Genomic DNA, 18391 nt, shown 5'->3' on the forward strand with positions numbered 1-18391 from the left:
ACACTAGCAGGTGGACTTGGACCCTGGCCTGCCAGTTCCGCCCCTGAGCTGTTCGGCACTAGCAGCACCTTCTGACTCTTGGCCTTTCCTGCCCGCTCCACAGGAGACAGACCACCCCGCCGGAGAGCTGCCTCCACCGCAGAGCTGAAGCACAAAGCCCTTCACAGTTTTCAAGGCCTTTCTTTCCTGTAACGTACGTCACTGTCCATCGTACCCACTGGCTTAATGTCCGTCTCTCCCCACTGGAAGGAGGCTCCACTAGGGCGCCGCTCTGGTTTTCTTCCCTGGTGATCCCAGCACCTAGAAGGACGCCCGCCCGCTGCCTGTGCTCAGATGCGTTCTCAAATGAGCAGCTCGCCTGTGACAAGGACACGTTTGGTCCCCACGTAAGGGATACGGCTGCTCAGCAACTCTGGGACTCGAGGGCTGGGGCAGTCTGGGGGCCTCATCCCGCAATGGAGTCCGCGTTTGACAACGTAGAAGCTCTCTGGGAGGGAAAAGGAAGCGGTTTTGGAGTTTCTGGAAGTCTACCTCTGCAGCAACATTTGGCCAACCAGGGAAAGGTTTTCGATTTGTTTTATTTTGAGAAAGGTTCCTGGAAGACCCCCCAACCCCACCCAGGGCAGAGGCGTCCACCTGGCAGCGCCTGGGCCCAGCTCCGGCCTGACCACCCAGGTTCATCTCCCCCTGCCCGCCCCCCATCCCCACCCCGCGCCAGGCCCCTCCTCCAGACGTCTGTGAATTCAGCCCATTTAAAATTCTCTTTGAAAAGATCTCTGTTTGGGTGAGTTCCGTGGGCTCTGCCGAGAGAGCGGCAGATTATCTGAAAATAGGTGTTACTGATTACAACCAAGTGGTCTTTGTGGAAAGGGGTCCACTTGAACCAAAATAAATATTTGCCATTACAAAGAACAAGCCGGTCCCTGTTGCGGGCGGGGGCGTCCTCGGGCCTCTCTGGCTCCCTCAGCTCGGGCGCAGCGCGAGCGCGGATTGTGTTTCGCCGGCGAGGACAGGGACGCGCGCGGGCGGGGCGCAGGGGCCCGGTGGCTCGGACGCCAGAGGCTCGCGGCCCAGGGCCGGCTGCAGGCTTGAAGCCTGCTCGGGGCTTGGGATTGTATTTTCTTTGGCTTTCTGGCGCGCTCCTTATTATTTATTTCTTTTCCCTCTGTTTTATTTTTATTTTCAAGTTGCCGGCCAGGCTGGATGCCGTCCATTCACCCCGCTGCCTTGGAGCGCTGCGCGCAGACAGCCGGAGCCGGCTCGGGCTCAGCCCCGGGGGTGGGGGGCAGCCCAGGGCGCGGGGGGCGGGGTACGCGGGTAGCAGCTCAAGGGTGAGGGGCAGCCAGAGTGCGGGGGGCGGGGTAGTCCGGGAGCAGCTCCGGGTGGGGGGCAGCCTTGGGCACAGGGAGGTGCGGGGGACTCAGGGGGCAGCTCCGGGTGGGGTGGCCGAGGGCGCTGGGGGCCAGCAGACGCAGGGGACAGCTCATTGTGTGGGTGGCCGAGGGAGCGGAGAGCAGCTCGGGGGTTGGGGGCAGCCTTGGGCGAGGGGAGGTGGGGGGACGCAGGGGGCAGCTCGGGTGGGCCAACGCCGAGAGTAGGGGAAGGGCTGGGGAGAACAGGGGCACGGCAGGGTTGGAGGGAGGACGCCAGGCTGTGCGCCTGCCTGGCTGGGGCGACAGGAATCCAGCTTGACAGTGGTTCCCTCCGCGGTCCAGGGATCTCGTGACCCTGCAGTAACCATTTGGTTTTCCTGAAAAGATGATGGTAATTCCGTGTAAGACCTGGGGGTAGGAGGCAGCTGAAACTTGGACCCCCGCTGGAGTCCCCCTTCTTCCATTCTTCCGCAAACGCTCTCCCTGCTTTCTGCCCAGGGGGAGCACAAACCTTCCCCTCGAGTGTGCTCCTGGGCGGCATCCCACTGGCGCCGGAGCCTCTGAGAGGTTTCCACCTGCCCCTGGAGATCCCACCCTCACCTCTCTGGAGCGGAGCCGCTGGTGGATGGCAGGGTGGCGGGGGGATCTATGGAGAGAGAAGGATCCCCTTCTCTGTTAGTGTGGAGACCAGAGGCTTTGGGGAGCCACCCTGCCCCCGCCCCCAACCAGAGTGGATTGTACAGGGCCCAGTGTGGAGGGCTAGAGGCTGAGGAGGGAGCAGGAAGGCCTAACTCGGGTGGCTCTAGAAGGCAGACGCGAAAAGCTGGGGTCAGAAAGAAGGGAGAGGGGAAACAGAAGGAATGTGGAGTAAAGCATTCCTGCCAAGTGCAGATCACCGGAGAGCTGAGCAGCTGGGCTGATGGAGCCGGAGAGGGATGGAGAAAGAACTACAGCTACAAGGACCTTGTGTCATACACAGGACCCGGCTTTCCCTGCTGGGCTGAAAATCACAAACTCCTTCCTAACCCCAGCTTCCTTTTACATGGCTGAAGAAGGCATTCCTGGTGTTTTTGGCTTTCTGGCGCGCTGCTTATTATTTATTTCTTTTCCCTCTGTTTTATTAAGTCTATCTCTGCCTCTGTCTCTCTTTGGCAACTATTTCCCTCCTCCCCAAATCCTGGCAAGATCTACCATCAGCTCAGTGTGCATGGGCAGCATGCCCCAGGCCAGCCTCTTAGAGCCAGGAGAAGGGACCCCAGGGCATGGAAGGTCACCGGTAGACTCTCCGTGGAGACTTCACTTCCCCCTGCGAAGTCACTTCCGGTAGGAAAACCTGGCTGCCTTACCCCCGTTTCCTCCAAACCACAGCTAGTGAGGAATAGTCACCCACCTCCCATCCCAGCGTGAGGTCCGCCCAAGCCCGGGAAGTGGGAAGTGTCCCATCAAGGTGGAAACATGTCAGCGGCTCAGCAGGCAGAGCAGGGCCCAGGGCTGTGAGGAAGAGATGGCTCTGCAGAAGACCATTGCTCTTTGCAGCTCAGTTCTGGCGGTTCCTGCACCAACCTACGAACACATTGGGTGGCAACCAAAAGCAGATATTTTTAGAGCTGAAAATGACCTTTAGGGGCATGTAATCCACCGGTTTCACCCCTTGTTGTAAACCCAGAGTCCAGCTAGATGTGCGGGCTTACACCTAGAATCCCAATGCTTTGAGAGGCTGAGGCAGGAGGCTCACTTGTGGCCAGGTGTTCAAGGCTGCAATGCGTTATGATCATGCCACGCTGCATATCAGCCTGGGCTATGGAGCAAGATGCCCACTCAAAGAAGAACCGAAAAAACAGAAAACAAAACAAAATACAGAGACTGATGTCCCGGTCTTTGGAAACCCCTAAGGCACCAGAAAATCCTGACTCCAGAGATCTGCAGAGGGGCCCAGGGACTCTGTTTTCATAACACGTGCTCTCAGGCGACTGTATCCACTGTTAGGCCCAGTGGATATCCTCTGCTAGGCCCGAAAGATACCCTCAGTGGTGAGCTGGTAAATGTTAGCAGCTGGCCACTGAAGGGGGCAAATGTGGGTGATACAATTTGTCTGTGTCCCCACCCAAATCTCATCTTGAATTGTAGTTCCCATAATCCCCACGTATCGTGGGAGGGACCTGGTAGGAGGTCATTGAATCATGGGGACAGTTACCCTCATGCTGTTCTCATGATAGTGAGTGAGCTCTCACGAGATCTGATGGTTTTACAAGGAGCTTTCCCCCCCTGGCTTGGCACTTCTCCTTGCTGCCACCATGTGAAGAAGAACACGTTTGCTTCCCGTTCTGCCATGATTGTAAGTTCCCTGAGGCCTCCCCAGCCATGCTGAACTGTCAGTCAACTAAACCTCTTTCCTTTATAAATTACTCAGTTTTGGGTATGTCTTTGTTAGCAGCATGAGAACAGACTAATACAGTAGGCCCTGAGTGATCACATTTGCCAATTCCCAGGACATAAGCTTTCCGCCACCACTGATGTCAGGCTGCCAGCATAACACTGGTCCAGAGCTAGGAAAAGATGCACCATCAGCTCTTTACAGGAATGCTCACACCCCCTAGGGGCCACGAAACTGAAGTGACAGCTCCTTGGGGACAGAGCCAGGAGAGGATTCTGGATCCAGGGGCCTGCCCCACCACACTGCCTTGCTTCCTAGTTAGTCACTGCCCTCTTACTTACCAGAAATCATGACCAAGTAGTTCAGGGATGGCCCTGGTCAAAGGCGGGGCCAGAATGAAATCAGGAAGCTGAACAAGAAACAAAAGCACAGTCGGTCTTTCCTTCCTCTTCACTTTGCAACAGAGGCCTCAGGAGTGTGGGTGACAGGGAAGGAGAGAGCCTGACTGCCCACACTTGTGTTCTCTGAGGAGAAAATGGAAAAGGCAAGAGAACGATTCTAGAAAGTGGACGTAGAGCATTGACAAAACTGAGAGGACACAGAGACAGCAATCTTGCCAGCTGGCCTGGGCCGACTCCACCCAGGGCCTTGGAGGTGCGGTGGCAGTGCTGTAATGGGCATAGAGAGATGGGTATGGAGAGCAGGGTCAACTTGAGGGAAATGGGACAAAGAGAAGGCTGTGCTTTACTTTTTTGTGTTCCATTCAGAGCCTACCATAAGAAAACACCAGAAATTGAGTTCACCTGAAAACTAGTTAAAAAACAAAAACTAAGATCCCGCAGAGCTTGGATGTTCAGACGCGGCTGCTATTTGGAAACCTCCCCTCGCACGGAGTCAGGTGGCTCATTGTTCAGGCTGCCATCTGTTCTTCCTCACCCGCAGCTCCAGCTCGTGGAGTTGTAGGATGATAGGGTTCATTTTAGAGATGAGAGAACCAGAGACCCAGAAAGGTAACATCTACTGCCCAGACTGCACTACTATTTATTCGAATTCAAATTTACCAGATCTAATCCAGGCCCAGAATTTAATCTAGCTCCTTAGATGCTACAATGCCCTGTCTCTCAATGACCGTTTGTTAAAAATTATGATAAAAGAAATGTATTGTCATGATAGAAAATCTGTACCAATCAGAATATTAGAAATATTAGAAGTATTAGAAACCCCGGGTCTAGTGGAAGTGACCCACAGCATGATCTGGTCAGCTTCAGGTGGGAGCATACTGGTCATACTGGTCATACTGGTCATCTGAGTTGTGGGTTTCTCATTTGTCCTAGCAGAGGATATCTGTTGGGCCTAGCAGTGGATACAGTCACCTGAGAGCACACTTTATGGAAACAGAATCCCTGGGCCCCTCTGCAGACCTCTGGAGTCAGGATTTTCTGGTGCCCTAAGGGTTTCCAAAGACCTGGACATCGATCTCTGTTATTTGATGACCAGTATGCTCCCACCCAAAGCTGACGGAATCATGCTGTGAGTCACTTCCACTAGACCCGGGGTTCTCAGGAGTCAGCATTCTCAGAGTCACCAGGAGAGCTTAGGAAAATTCCTGTGACAATCCCAATGCCCAGATTGTCCCCCTATAGCCATTAAGGCAGACTCAAAGGTTGAGGGGTGGCAAGCAGCAGTAGTTTCTGAGGTTCTTGGATGATGCTAATGTGTGTCCAAGATTGAAGGCCACTGGCCTAGAATATTCTCCACCCAAGTCTGCATGACTGGCTTCTTCTTCCTGTGGCTTGGCCCTCCCTCCGTGTCTGCTCCTCAGGGAGGCCTCCCCTCCCACTTGGTTTGAGGAAGCGCCCTCCCTGTGAGTTGTTCTCCATGTTATCACACTTTCGTATTTTCTTGTATCACTATTTGAATTTTTTTTCTTTTGACATAGGGTCTGGCTTTGTCACCCAGGTTGGAGTGCAGTGGTGTGATCACAGCTCACTGCGGCCTCCACCTCCTAGATTCAAGTGATTCTCCCACCCCAGCCTCTTGAGTAGCTGGGGCTGCAAGTGTGTACCACCAGGCCTGGCTAATTTTTGTACTGTTTGTAGAGATGGGTTTTCACCATGTTGCCCAGGCTGGTCTTGAACTTTTGGGCTCAAGTGATCCACCCACCTCAGTCTCTCAAGTAGCTGGGACTATAGGTGTGTGCTACCATGCCAGACTATTTCTTCCATTTTTCTGTAGAGATGGGGTCTCGCTATGTTGCCAGGCTGTTCTCAAACTCCTGGGCTCAAGTGATCCTTCCACCTGGGCCTCCCAAAGTGCTTGTATTATAGGTGTGAGCCACCACGCCCAGCTTGTTTGAAGTTATTTTAAATGGATGCATGCATCTGCTTATTTTCTGTCTCCCTCCTCTAGGAAGTCAGTCCATGAAGGTGGGGCCTGGACTGTCTTCTTCATTGTTCTATCCCAGGGGCCTCAGCAGGCCCCAGTGCCGTAAGCTCTCAAAACACATTTGATGAATAAATGATTGAGTGAGTGAATAAATGTAAGAATGCATTTATGTTTACTTCTGAGTCTTTTTGGGTACACATATATATGCAACAAAATACGACATTTTAAAAAACATTTCACACTTAAAACCTTTTCTAGCTACAAAAAGTTTGTAATTTCTGGTACACACTTCTTTCAACTGATGTTTTGAGGACATTGTCTAAAATCATTCCTTATTTTTAAGATATGGTTTATGAAGGGTTGTGCTCTCATATCCTGGACTTTGGACACGTTTCCTCTTCCTGGACCCCCCTCCACCCATCATTTGACTAACTCTTCCTTTTGCTTCAGATTTCACTTCCAGGTCTTTTTCTCAGAGAAGCTCTCTCTCCTCGGTGCCTCACACTAGGTGAGGATGCCTTGTGCCAATTCTCCCCTCTGACATTGGTGTGCCCTGTCAGCCGCCTCAAGCATGTGAGCTCTATGGAACTCCTAGTGTATTTTCTTTTCTAAATGTGTCTGTAGGACATTGCTCAGTACCCAAATATTTGTTAAAAATAGCAGGCTGGGCATGGTGACTCAAGCCTGTAATCCCAGCACTTTGGGAGACCAAGGCAGATGGATCATGAGGTCAGGAGTTTGAGACCAGCCTGACCAAATGGTGAAACCCTGTCTCTACTAAAAATACAAAAAATTAACCGGGAGTGTTGGTGCATAATCCCAACTAGTCAGGAGGCTGAGGCAGGAGAATTGCTTGAACCCAGGAGGTGGAGGTTGCAGTGAGCTGAGATCGTGCCACTGCACTCCAGCCTGGGTGACAAGAGTGAAACCCCGTCTCAAAAAAAAAAAATATATATATATATCTTGGCATTTCACACTGCATTAACTCATTTCCCTGTTGTGGTACACTTAGGCTTTTCATCCCCACACATAATCCTGCAACAAACATGCCTTTATGTAAATTCATCTATTAGGTGTCTGTGGTAAAATAATCCCTTAACAAGGAATATGACTTTGTGGTTAACTCTGTGTCATGTGCTCTACTAATTGATCTTCTCAACAGCCACGTGGGGTTATCATCAGCTTATGAATGAGAAACCCACAACTCAGAGAGGGTAAGTGAGTTACCAAATTCATATGAAAGCAACGGAAAAAGAATCTGGCCTCAGACCTCCAGGAGAGAGGAGTTGGCCTGTTCCTGGGGAAGCCCGTGAATTTTGACCCAGCCTGACCTGTGCTTTCAAAAGTGCCTGTTCTGCTATCTACAGTTTTTACTGGGATTAAATGAGTAGATACTTATGAAGCACTTAAAATAATGTCTGCTCATAATAAACTCCGTATAAATGTTGAGTATATAGGTACGTAGCAGCTCTGCCCTGACCAGCCCTGTATGAACCATGAGCACGCATCTTAACCTCTCTGGGCCTCAGACTTCTCATCTGTAAAATGGGAGTCATGGTATTATTTCAGCTTTATTGTCAGGAAAATGTAAAGCACATGGGCTCTCACAGACTCTAACACAGGGTAACAACTTCCTCTTGGAGCCAGTCTAATCTCTCTAGAATGATAAACTTCTATATTTAAATCACAATTTAAATTTTTTATGCCTTTCACAGTCATTTTATCACCCCAGCAATGACTAGAAGGCCCAATATTTTATACATCTCTGTTAAATATTCTAAGCATTATTAAGAGCTTTCTGGGTATAGCCAAGCCCTCTTAACCATCAGAGGCAGACAACTTTTCAACCAGGTCAGTTTCACTTTTGCGAATTGGAAGTGTATGGCGCCACCTCCTGGCCAAAGCACACCTCGCTAACAAAGTGCAGGTTGGTTCAGGATTGCCCATTTTAGTAGGATCCCCTCCTCCACCCCTCCCCTCCCCTCTCTTCACTCCCAGCCAGGGGGATGTCTGAAGTACAGGATGGGTCAGCAATCGACTCTTTCTGAAGCTCATTAAGACACATTATTCCTCTTGAACAAGACCCCCTGCAGAAACTTAGGGGCCCTAAGTTTCTCCACTTGTGAAATAACAGGGTAGAGTCAGGCTTTGCCTAGGTGCCTCTCACAGCTAAGCTTCTAGGATTCTGTGAGTTCACCTCGGAGGCAGGCACAGGGAGGAAGGTTACTTGTGCTTCTGTGTCTACTGTGTTACTACTGTGCTACCGTGTCTCAGCTTAAAATCAAGCCTGGAAATGGAAAGCAAGGCCAGGAATCTAGGCTGGGAAATGATGAGGCCCAGGACAGAGGGAATGAGGGCACAGCATGGCACTCCCGCTCATCAGCCAGACCCACCCTGCCTTGGCCTTGCCCATCATCACCAGAATCATCGTCATCACTCAAACTACCGTTTATTGGGAGCCTATATCAGACACAGTGCTAGGTTCTTTACATAGTATTTTGTTAAATATTATTTCATACTATTATCTGTACACTATCCCTTTAAGGTAGGTATTATTGTTGTTCACAACTGGAAAAAAGGCTCAGAAAGGCTAAGAACTTGTTCAAGCTAAACACAGCCAATAAGTGGGAAATCTGGGATTTGACCCAAATCCGTCTGTCTTCAAAGCCCCTGAACTTTGCACCTTATTTCTTGCCTTCATCCCTCCTCCTTCCTTGCCTACTTTTTTCTTCATGCTTCATCGGGCTGTGTTTTTCAGAGGCTACCACAGGTTCAGGTTGCATCTGGCCATTGATGTGGGGAACTGAGATAACCATAGGGATAATTATGGTCTCTACTTGCCATTTTTAGTTCAACTAAAAACAACTTTGCTGGTGGCTTCAACAGCCCACTCATTAGTGATTGCTGACTTTCACTTTGTTGGTGTAGAGGAAGGTGCCTCCGTGTTCTCCCTTCCAGTGAGGGCTTCCCAGTTTCCTCAGATGCTAAGTGCAACTGTAGATACACATGGCCTCTGTGTTCCCAAAAGATACACAATGCAAGGGTGTGGTGCTTTCTCCATTCCCAGACTCACCTGCCTTTCTGGTCCTGGCTACCACCTTCCAGGTGCATTCTCCTTCAGGAACGGTGACCCCCAGGCACGAAGCTTGTGGGTGGCTCCAGGAAAGGGAGAGGTGCAGGCAAGAACGCTGGGCTAACTAGCAGGCAGGCACCCTGGGTTCTGACTCCTGCTTCCCCACTTCACAGCTACATGACCTGGGCAAGTCATGTGGTCTCTGAGACTTAGTTTCCCCTCCTGAAAAATGGAAATGACAACACATTCTCTGCCTCCCTCCAAAGTTAGTTTCAGCCTCTAATGCTCTAATCCATCCCTCATGCCAACATAAGAGATATAGTCCTGAAATACATGTTTAATCATCCCATGCCCCCTCAGAGACTCTGGTGGTTTGACTGATCAAGCCAGGACTCAAACGCAAGTCTGCCTGGCACCAAACCTCTGCCTCTTTGGACCGTTCCTTCCACATGGCCATGCCGTGGCCATGTAAAACTGCACAGCACTTCCCAGAGCCCCCAGGCACATTGACACTCCTGTGGCTCTGTTCGTCTGGAACATGTGCCCACCTGGTCACTCATCTCTCTACCCTTCACCTTTCCCTCTGTCAAATCGTAGCCACACTTCGAACCCAGATCAGCTGCCTTCTCCTCCTAGAAGCCTTCCCCTGCCTCCTTCAGCACTTTTTTCATACTTAGTTTGTAGCCTTTATTCATTTCATTAATTTAATTAATTTCAATTTTAATATACTTGCACACAAAATTTTCCACACAATGGTGAGCTCCATGACCCTAACCCCAAAGGGTCAGAGGATGCTAATCAAAAGGGAGTTATCCAGAATGCTCTGGGAATTGAATCTCCCCTCGCCAGCCGAGCCCCCATCCCATGTACTGGAGCATGTCTTTCTTAAGGATACTTCTTCTGACTTTCTACCCAGCCAAAATTCCACGGAGGTTTGATCCTCAAAGAGCTGTTGGCCCTGGCCAGACTGTCTCCCACTGGGAGCCCTGGTCGAGAGCCCAGCTTATTCCCCAGCAGGGTAGTCAGAATCAGCCCTACAGGCACCCTGCAAAGAGAGGGAGGTTTTCAGGAAGGCAAAACAGACAAGGCCACCATCACTCAGGTTCAAAACTATGCAGCAGGAGCCTCTGGAGCAAGATCCCAGCAACTACTGCAAGAGCACCCATGAAGGAGAGGCAGGGTGTCCCACAGATGTTAGTATTATCAGCACTTATCCCTCCATAGTGATCTGCAGAACATTCTGTTAGGTGAAGAAAACCCTGCAGAACGTGTTTCTAGAGTGTTACCTTTTGTGGAAGAGTAGGGGCTGCATGTAAGTACTAACATGCCACATATGCATTGCTTACATCCTTCACAAAGAAACTGCCACAGGATACAAAATAATCAAGATGGTTACCCTTTATAGAAGGGGAAGAAATAGAGTGGAGGGCACAAGAATGGAAGCATGTTTTCTAAACCTTGTTCTGTGGTTTCGAAATTATATAAATTCCTTGCATAATTCATAAAAGAAATGGTTAAATCAAAAAAGGAAAACAGTAAACAGACTCTAACGACTGGAAATAAATGGAAACAAATGAACCTGTGTCCAGCTGGTACCTGATCACACAGAGGAAAGAACTACTTCAAGTGACTAACACTGTGTGTTGTTTATACATTGCTATATAAAGAGAATCTATAGGAGAGATGATTTCAAAATGTTTAATCCCAAATACTTTTAAGACTGTAATCAATAGTCTTATTGTTAGCAGTGGAATCAATATTGTTTTTGTTGAAACTATTATAAGGACATGGCATAAGACAAAAAAAGACTCTCCCCCACATTAGCAGTTTTTCAGTCTAACTCTCGGCCCCTGGACTGGTTGGAACTCCTGGATCTTTTCTGCAGTAGCCAGGACCCTTCCTTCCTCTTTTTTGCATCCCCAGTGCTCACAGTAAACCCAAAATGAGCATCTCTTGAATTGAAGGCAAACCTACAGCACCACGATTCTACTAAAATCCCCCCAACTCATAGCCTATCCCAGCTGGGACGGACCCCTGCAGGCACTGTTCTTGTCCCCCAGGCCTCCACTGGTCTCCATCAGGCCCTGCCCTGGGCTCTGCTTTCTTTGCCCTTGAAGCATCAGGCGCCGGGTCTGCTCTGGGGGACCCGTGTCCTCCCCTTCATTCCTCACCTTCAAACCCATTGCTCCCATCCCGTGTTGCAGTGTCCATAGCCATTTACTTTCGACAGATGGATTTTAACATCTATTATTTCACTGAATCTCCCCCTTAACTCTATTACAAAACTCCATTTTACAAATAAAGAAACTGGAGCTTAACAAAGTTAAGTCATTTGTCCAGGCCCCTTGACAAATGACTGGTCGATGACCAAAAGTTCATTGTCTGATGACCAAAAGTTCATTGGACAGATGTGGGTTTGAATCCACTACCAGCCTTGAGCAAATCATTCATTTGTTTATTTTATTCATTATAACCATGTATGGATTGTGTGAGGAACTAGCAGAGGCTGGTGCTAGGAATACAGAGGTGAGTAGAGAACACAGGCACTGTTCTCCAGGAAGAACTGAGGCGCCACTTCCCATATCAAAATGGAAATAATATCTGCCTCTACATCAAAGACTGAAATATAAATGTATATGTGCATGTGTGTATACATACACATATGCACACACATAGTTTTTAATTATATATATAATTAGTATATATATTCAGTGTTTGTATATATTTAGAGAGAGCAGTATATATATTAGTATTCGGAAGATGCTTTGCACCAACTGGCTAATCAAATCTTTAGGACACCCCTGATACTTCCGTATACTGGCCTGGTGGATGACCTAGAGTTCGTGGGAAAAGACTGCCTTTTCCTAGAACCTGCAATTCCGGAGATGTTCGTACAGCACTGGCCAGGGCTCTGTCCTGTGCTGAGCAATGAGTGGTTTCTCCCAAAGTATAAGATGCATCCCAAGAGCATGCACCAGTCATCTGTGGGTTTCAGGGAAATGTGTGATGGCCCTGGGGAATCCCCTCAGAGGGTGATCCCTCCTAGGATGTCCACGAGGGATTTTCAACTCATGGGCTTTCAAGGCAGACTGCCCGGGGTTTGCATGCCAGCCCTGCCATTTTCCAGTGAGTGACTCTGGACACGTTCCTTACCTTAGCTGCCTCAAGTGAAATAAAGTTATAATCATAGTCTTGACCTCTTAGGATTGCTGGGAAAATTAAATGAGGGAAGGTATATAAAATGCTGTAAACAGAACCTCAGACATGGTAACAACCTAGTAAATAACTCCTAGTAAATAACTTTCTTCTGCCACTGCACAAGCCTTGGGGTTTCCCACTTGACGGAAGGATACCGATGTCTTCTAGAACACCCAAGCAGTCAAGGGCGCACTGGGTAGAGACGCACCCCAGCTCCTGGCCCCTGCAGCCGGTGGTGTAAATCTCCCTCCCCAAGGGGCTCAGCTCCAAGGAGTCCAGCTGGGTGCATCTGGCTGGGGAGATTAAATTATTTTTGAATTCCTAACTGAATGTTCTTTTAATGGAAACTTAATGACAGGCATTGAAATAGATTTCCTCCATAACCCCTCCTCCCACCCCCCCACCCCCCATGGCTCTGCCTTGCGCAGTTCCCGATAACCTTTATTCCCTGGCCCTGGACTTTTATCTCCCCAATGACAAACAGCCCTTGCCGGACAGAAAGAGGAAATTCCAGTCATTGTTCTCAAACTTCTGGCTTCCAAAATAAAATGCTCTATCTCCCCTGTCAAGCTTTGATTGACACACACTTCCTGTAATGGCAGGCAACAACGGCTCAGGGGCAGGGCCGGATTCATTTGCATTCTTTCCATCAGAAGCTGTCCTAACGTTTGTTCTAGACAGGGAAAGATCCCCGTGCTATTCACAGAAGCATCCTGTTGAGGACCCATATTCCGTTGCATGAAAAATCCCCAAGGAAGACACTTCCTCAACTGTCTCTGCAATCCGCCCTGGGAGTTCTTCTGGAAGGTCCGGTTGCACACTCTCTTAGTGATGGACACAGAAGGACAGTCACCGATCAGCCCATGTCTTAGATTTGGCAACACAGAAAAGATCTTTCCCTTCTGACTTTTCTCTCTTAAGGAATAAATAATTTTTAAACATTTAGTGCTTTCCATTAAGGACAACCTCCCAAATCTTAACTCTTAAATATTGGAGTTTGAGCCAACCTAAGTCCAGGAAGATTCAACCAGGATCAAATGCTCTTAGTCAAAATCCCCACAGCAACAGAGATGAACTGGGCAATTCAAAGGGACTCAGTCTCAAGGAAAATTCTGAATATAATAATGCATCATGGGATGCAGTTTTTCGTGAAGGGAATTAGAACTATTGACTTGCTTTTAAAATCAGCAAATAGAAAAACCTGGCATCTGTAGCGAATAGCAGTACTGATGTGGTCAGATCCCACTGGGAAAAATGTTACTGCATTGTAATAAAAAGGCAGCCTTTAGCAGTGGTGTTAACCCACAAGCAGTTTGGCCTTCTGAAGCTATTTTTCATTTCTCTTTACTACTTGAGCACCCATGCCCTTGTTAACCCCTTTCCTGAAATGCACAGGAGTTTTATGAGCTTTTGGGTTCCAGCCACTCCTTAGACCTATCAAAAGTTACCTGTTCCAGGCCTCATTTCCTAGGGGCTTAATTGGATGTACCTATGTTAATGGTTGCTAGAGGGTCAATGGGAATTTCCATTAAAAAAGAGACTCCAGGTGCAGAGTGTCTTGATCCTAGCAAAGGGATATTTAGAAGTAGATGGGCTTCCACCGAATAACCCAGAAGTAAATACCAATCAGAAAGATGTCAGTTGTTCAGCTCCCTAAACAATCAAAGGGAATGGATTGCTTATGACCATCTCACTTCCAGCCATCCACATGCATGCTGCCAGCCAGCAGGAGAATACACCAGGAGGAATGCATGCTGCTGGGAACGAGTGTCAACACAGTTTCCCTCCAGTTTATGAAGGGGCTACATCATGACAGTGGGCCAGCAGAGAATTCCAGCTCCCTCAAGCTTGTGATACCTGATTTCTTTTTCCTGTCAGCACATTAAATTGTGATGCCAAAGCACTCACAGGCACAGAGTGAGAGTCCCACATGGGCCAGCTATGGCCACTATTATGGCCACTGACAAGGTCTGCAACCCTAAACCCATCAGACTTCCCACTGTTCTTAGTCAGAAGGACCGGAGTGGTGCATAGATCTGTACAAACACAACCCAGGCATGCAAAAACATAAGCCATCCCTCCCAACAACTGTGGGCAGCTACCGTTTTATGTGCCAAGACTCACACTGGAGAGGCGTGATGGAGCTGTACCGGAAGGGGTGTGTCTGTGGCCAGGGTCATTTCCTCCTGAGGACTCCAGACAACAAATGTGTCCTATCTGCTTCCTCTCCACTCCTCCCACCCCTTCCAGGAGAGGGTCCTATCTGCAAGAGGATTTTCACCTGGGACCTGATTCAGCTAATGCATAGTAATAATAATAATAATCAAAGTGCATGCACAGTTTCAGAAATTTACTATATTAATCAACACACTGAAAACATTTTGATTCCTAAGCAGCTTTGAGTACCAGCTTTTTTCCACGACACATTCAAAATGATGCAGCTGGGGATCTGAAAAAGACTTTCACAGTAGAACCTTCCCCTCAAGGTCGATCTTTCCATAAGCTGATCCCTTTTAGGAAGATGGGCTCCCGGAGAAAGAAAGACATAGTAACATTCTGACTGTGGGGCTCCATCCCATTCCTCTCTCTTTCCCACTTCTTCTTTAGAAATAGCATTCCAGTACAAACTCTAGGTGGAGAAACACATGAAACTGTTTCTTCTCAGGTGCATTAATGATACATTCCCTTCTTTACTGACTTTGCACCTTCCAACTCATTGCTGTCTTGGAAGAACAGGAAATGCTCTTTATAAACAGTTTTATAGCCCTTTAAGCCATCCAATACAGATTGAAAGAAATATCATCACCACTTTTAACTAAAGTGTTCTGTCTTACAGGGAAGGTAATTATCTGTCTAAATGTACCACATGAGAAGCTTAGAGCCTCAAATTGTTCCTTGTGTAAGCATTTTCTTATTGTCGTTGATTGGTTGGTTCATCTCCCCAAATTAGGAGACAATTTTTCTTTGAGTAAAAGTCCACATTAAAATAAAAGTGGAGTCTTTCTTATCAGTAGAATCAAAATGAGATTATTATTGTTCCCTGATCCTTTCTGAAGTTCATAACTTGTTTAAGGAAACTTTAAAAAATATTTGGCCTATGCATGAAACTTTTGATAATTTTGTCTGCTCCCATCAACCTTATATGAGCTCAAATAATCATATTTAAGATTCCAAATGAGCACCTATGGCTCCCATATGCCAGTTTCATATAAATGCATTGCACGTTCTAATACAGTAGCCTTGTAGAGATGCATGTCTTGTGGGATCACAATTGCGAGGTTCAGGGGTCATTTGCTGGTAGACTTTGAAAGCTCTCATCCTACTTTTGTGCCCCTAAATTGTTGACTGCTTCATAATGCTTCTAGCCACTAGGAACTTTAGAGACTTTGTTTTACTCCTGTTGAAAAGCCACTGTTACATTTTGGTGTCATCTGTTTCATTGACTTCTGACAAGATGAAGTTGGGGTTGTCATAGCCTCTCTTCATCCTGGCTCTAGCATCTTTCTCATTATAAAGGCACATGGCACAGTGAGGGGTCTCCACTTCCACTGTCTTGCTAAAGTTATGGAAATCCACTCGGTATTTCCCTTCTTTTGTCTTGGATACTATGGGAGCAAAACGGTAGCCCCAAAGTACCTCCTCTGGGACATAGGATGTCCGGACTTGGCAGGTAGCACTGGTGGACTCCACTGTGCCATCTAAAAACACCACTAATTCAAAGTCCTGCTGGATAAGGGTCTCCGCTGCCATGTGGAAGAAGGGGCTGTTGTGATCAATGACATGGTAAATTGTCAATGGGGAGATGAAGAATAAATTTTCATTCCCAGCATCAACTACAAAGTTGATATTGATCTGGTCCAAAATAATGGTCTCTCCTTCAGGAGTGACTGTGGTCTTCAGAAGCTTTCCATAAATGTGACTGCCAATAAGAAGGCTCTTCCTGAGATTAGCCACTCGGATTAGGAGACAAAGCTTCCCTCCCCGTTTGCTGATCACTGCATTCTTGCTGAACGTAATGGTCTTGGCACGTTTTTTGGGCCTGGAGATCTTGGCTAAGATGGCCCCACACATGAAAGAATTGACTACAACTCCAAGTATAGACTGAAAGATAAGTAGAAAAATGGCAGTGGCACACTGTTCTGTCACACACCTGAATCCATATCCAATGGTCACTTGAGTCTCCAGAGAAAAGAGAAAAGCTGAGGTCAAGCCATTAATGTTCTCCACACAGGGAGTGTGATTGGCAGAAGGATGGAACTCCGGGAGGTCTTTGTGAATGTACGCTACTGCATACCACAGGAGACCAAAGAAAAACCAACTCCCCAAGAAGGCTGTGATGAAAATGGTCATTTTGTATCTCCATTTGAGGTCAAGTACTGTTGTCCAGATGTCCACAAAGAATATAAACCTTGACTGTGCCTCCACATTGCCAAATTCTATGTTGCACCTTCCATCTTTGGAGACTAGCCTTGCTCTTTGCCGAGAATGCCCAAAAAAGCGAGTGACGACCCATTTCCGAAGACGTTTAAACATACTTTCTGTCAACACCCTGATCTGAAAACACATCAAAGAAAAACAAAAAAGGATTATGTTTGTAGCAATAGTGAACTAGGTGACTCACATAAAAGACCTAACTACGAAAAGATCATTCAAAATTATCTGGGTTACTAATCATTTGGCAAGCTGACAAGTTTATTCTGGATACCGCAATGCTATTTCTGATAGAAACTTTCCACTGGAAGACCATGTTACTCAAATATAAAGAGTCAAAATAATTACAGAGAGCTAGAAATGGAGACAGATTAAGAGATTATATATTCAAGTGTTTCCTGACCTCAACTGGTCTCACGCAACCTTAAATATGTTTGTAATAACCAATTGTGACCTGTATTTTTTTTATTGAATATTACTTAAATCACCTGCTCATAAATTTAGCCTTATGTTAAGCAATAATTTCTGAGAAATCACAAACTGGAAGCATTATATATATTTTTGAGATACAGAAAAATAAATAACTGATCCATAAAACACTCATCAATATACTTCCTAAATCATCTATGTACTTCTATTGATACTCATATATCACGAAAAATCCTAATTCAATTCTGTTCTCTCTTTTATCAAGTGAGAAAACTGAGATTCAGAAAATTTAAATGACTTGTCCAAATTCATGTACCTAGCCAGTGGCAGGATGACAACTAGAATATAGGGCTCCCTGCCTCCAGTCTAGGGGAGTTTCTACCACTCTGTGTCTCAGTTATCAAATGTTATATTCTAAAGTTACACTTCCCTAAAATATTTTTAGACAAGTATGGGTCATATTTCTTTTTGTTAAATGCTCAACACTATTTAGAACAGAGCTCAGATCCAACCAGATGGTCTCACAGGACTTCTCCATAAATCTACAAGCCTGTTCCTACTCTCTCCCCATGGTTTCCCAAGATTCCCAAAATGAATAGTATGAGAGCCACCATCAACACATCTCACACTTCCTTCCCTACTCCAAAGCTGGAGGACTGGGGAGCATTGATTTAAATAATACTCCATTAAGACAGACCATTCCTATATTCATTCCTATATCCCAGTTGCTTGCACAGTCAATGAGTGCCTACTGTTTATTCAGTAAACATAAATGAAATAATTCAGTGAATGAATTACATTTTTCAAATTCCTATCTGCTCAATTGATTTTTTATAGATGACATTACTGTGACTTCCATTTTACAGCAAAATAGTGAAGGGACTGTCCCATAAACAGCCAACGATGGTGAAACCCAAAGTCATAAACGCTAGATTACCTCCTCCCCTACGCCCAAGAATATCAAGGTGTGCCCACCCTGGTCTGCAATGTCTTCAGGGTATTTTTCATTAAATGCAAATATGTTTTTAAAATAGATTTCAAAATCCCCCTTGAAAAATGTGTTTATTCGTAAGAACTAGGAAGCGAAACCAACTGAGTGATACATTTTAAATAATAGTGATATCCCAC

The 18391-nt window shown here is 47.0% G+C and overlaps 1 protein-coding gene across 6 annotated transcripts in view; it reads right to left on the reverse strand.

Annotated features, from left to right (window-relative positions):
• Window positions 1-14738: 14738 nt before the first annotated feature.
• Window positions 14739-18391, reverse strand: part of KCNJ1 (potassium voltage-gated channel subfamily J member 1) — a 29004-nt gene continuing 25351 nt past the window's right edge. For 5 of the 6 annotated variants that reach the window (XM_025356408.1, XM_025356406.1, XM_025356405.1 and 2 more), the window contains one exon: window positions 14739-16957. In XM_025356408.1, the coding sequence (XP_025212193.1) occupies window positions 15818-16936 (1119 nt within the window). In that variant the 5' untranslated portion in view covers window positions 16937-16957 and the 3' untranslated portion in view covers window positions 14739-15817. The remainder of the gene's footprint in view (window positions 16958-18391) is intronic. The other variant, XM_025356409.1, reaches the window with a different exon arrangement.

Source organism: Theropithecus gelada, chromosome 14 (assembly GCF_003255815.1).
Source record: "Theropithecus gelada isolate Dixy chromosome 14, Tgel_1.0, whole genome shotgun sequence".
Classification (NCBI taxonomy): domain Eukaryota; kingdom Metazoa; phylum Chordata; class Mammalia; order Primates; family Cercopithecidae; genus Theropithecus; species Theropithecus gelada.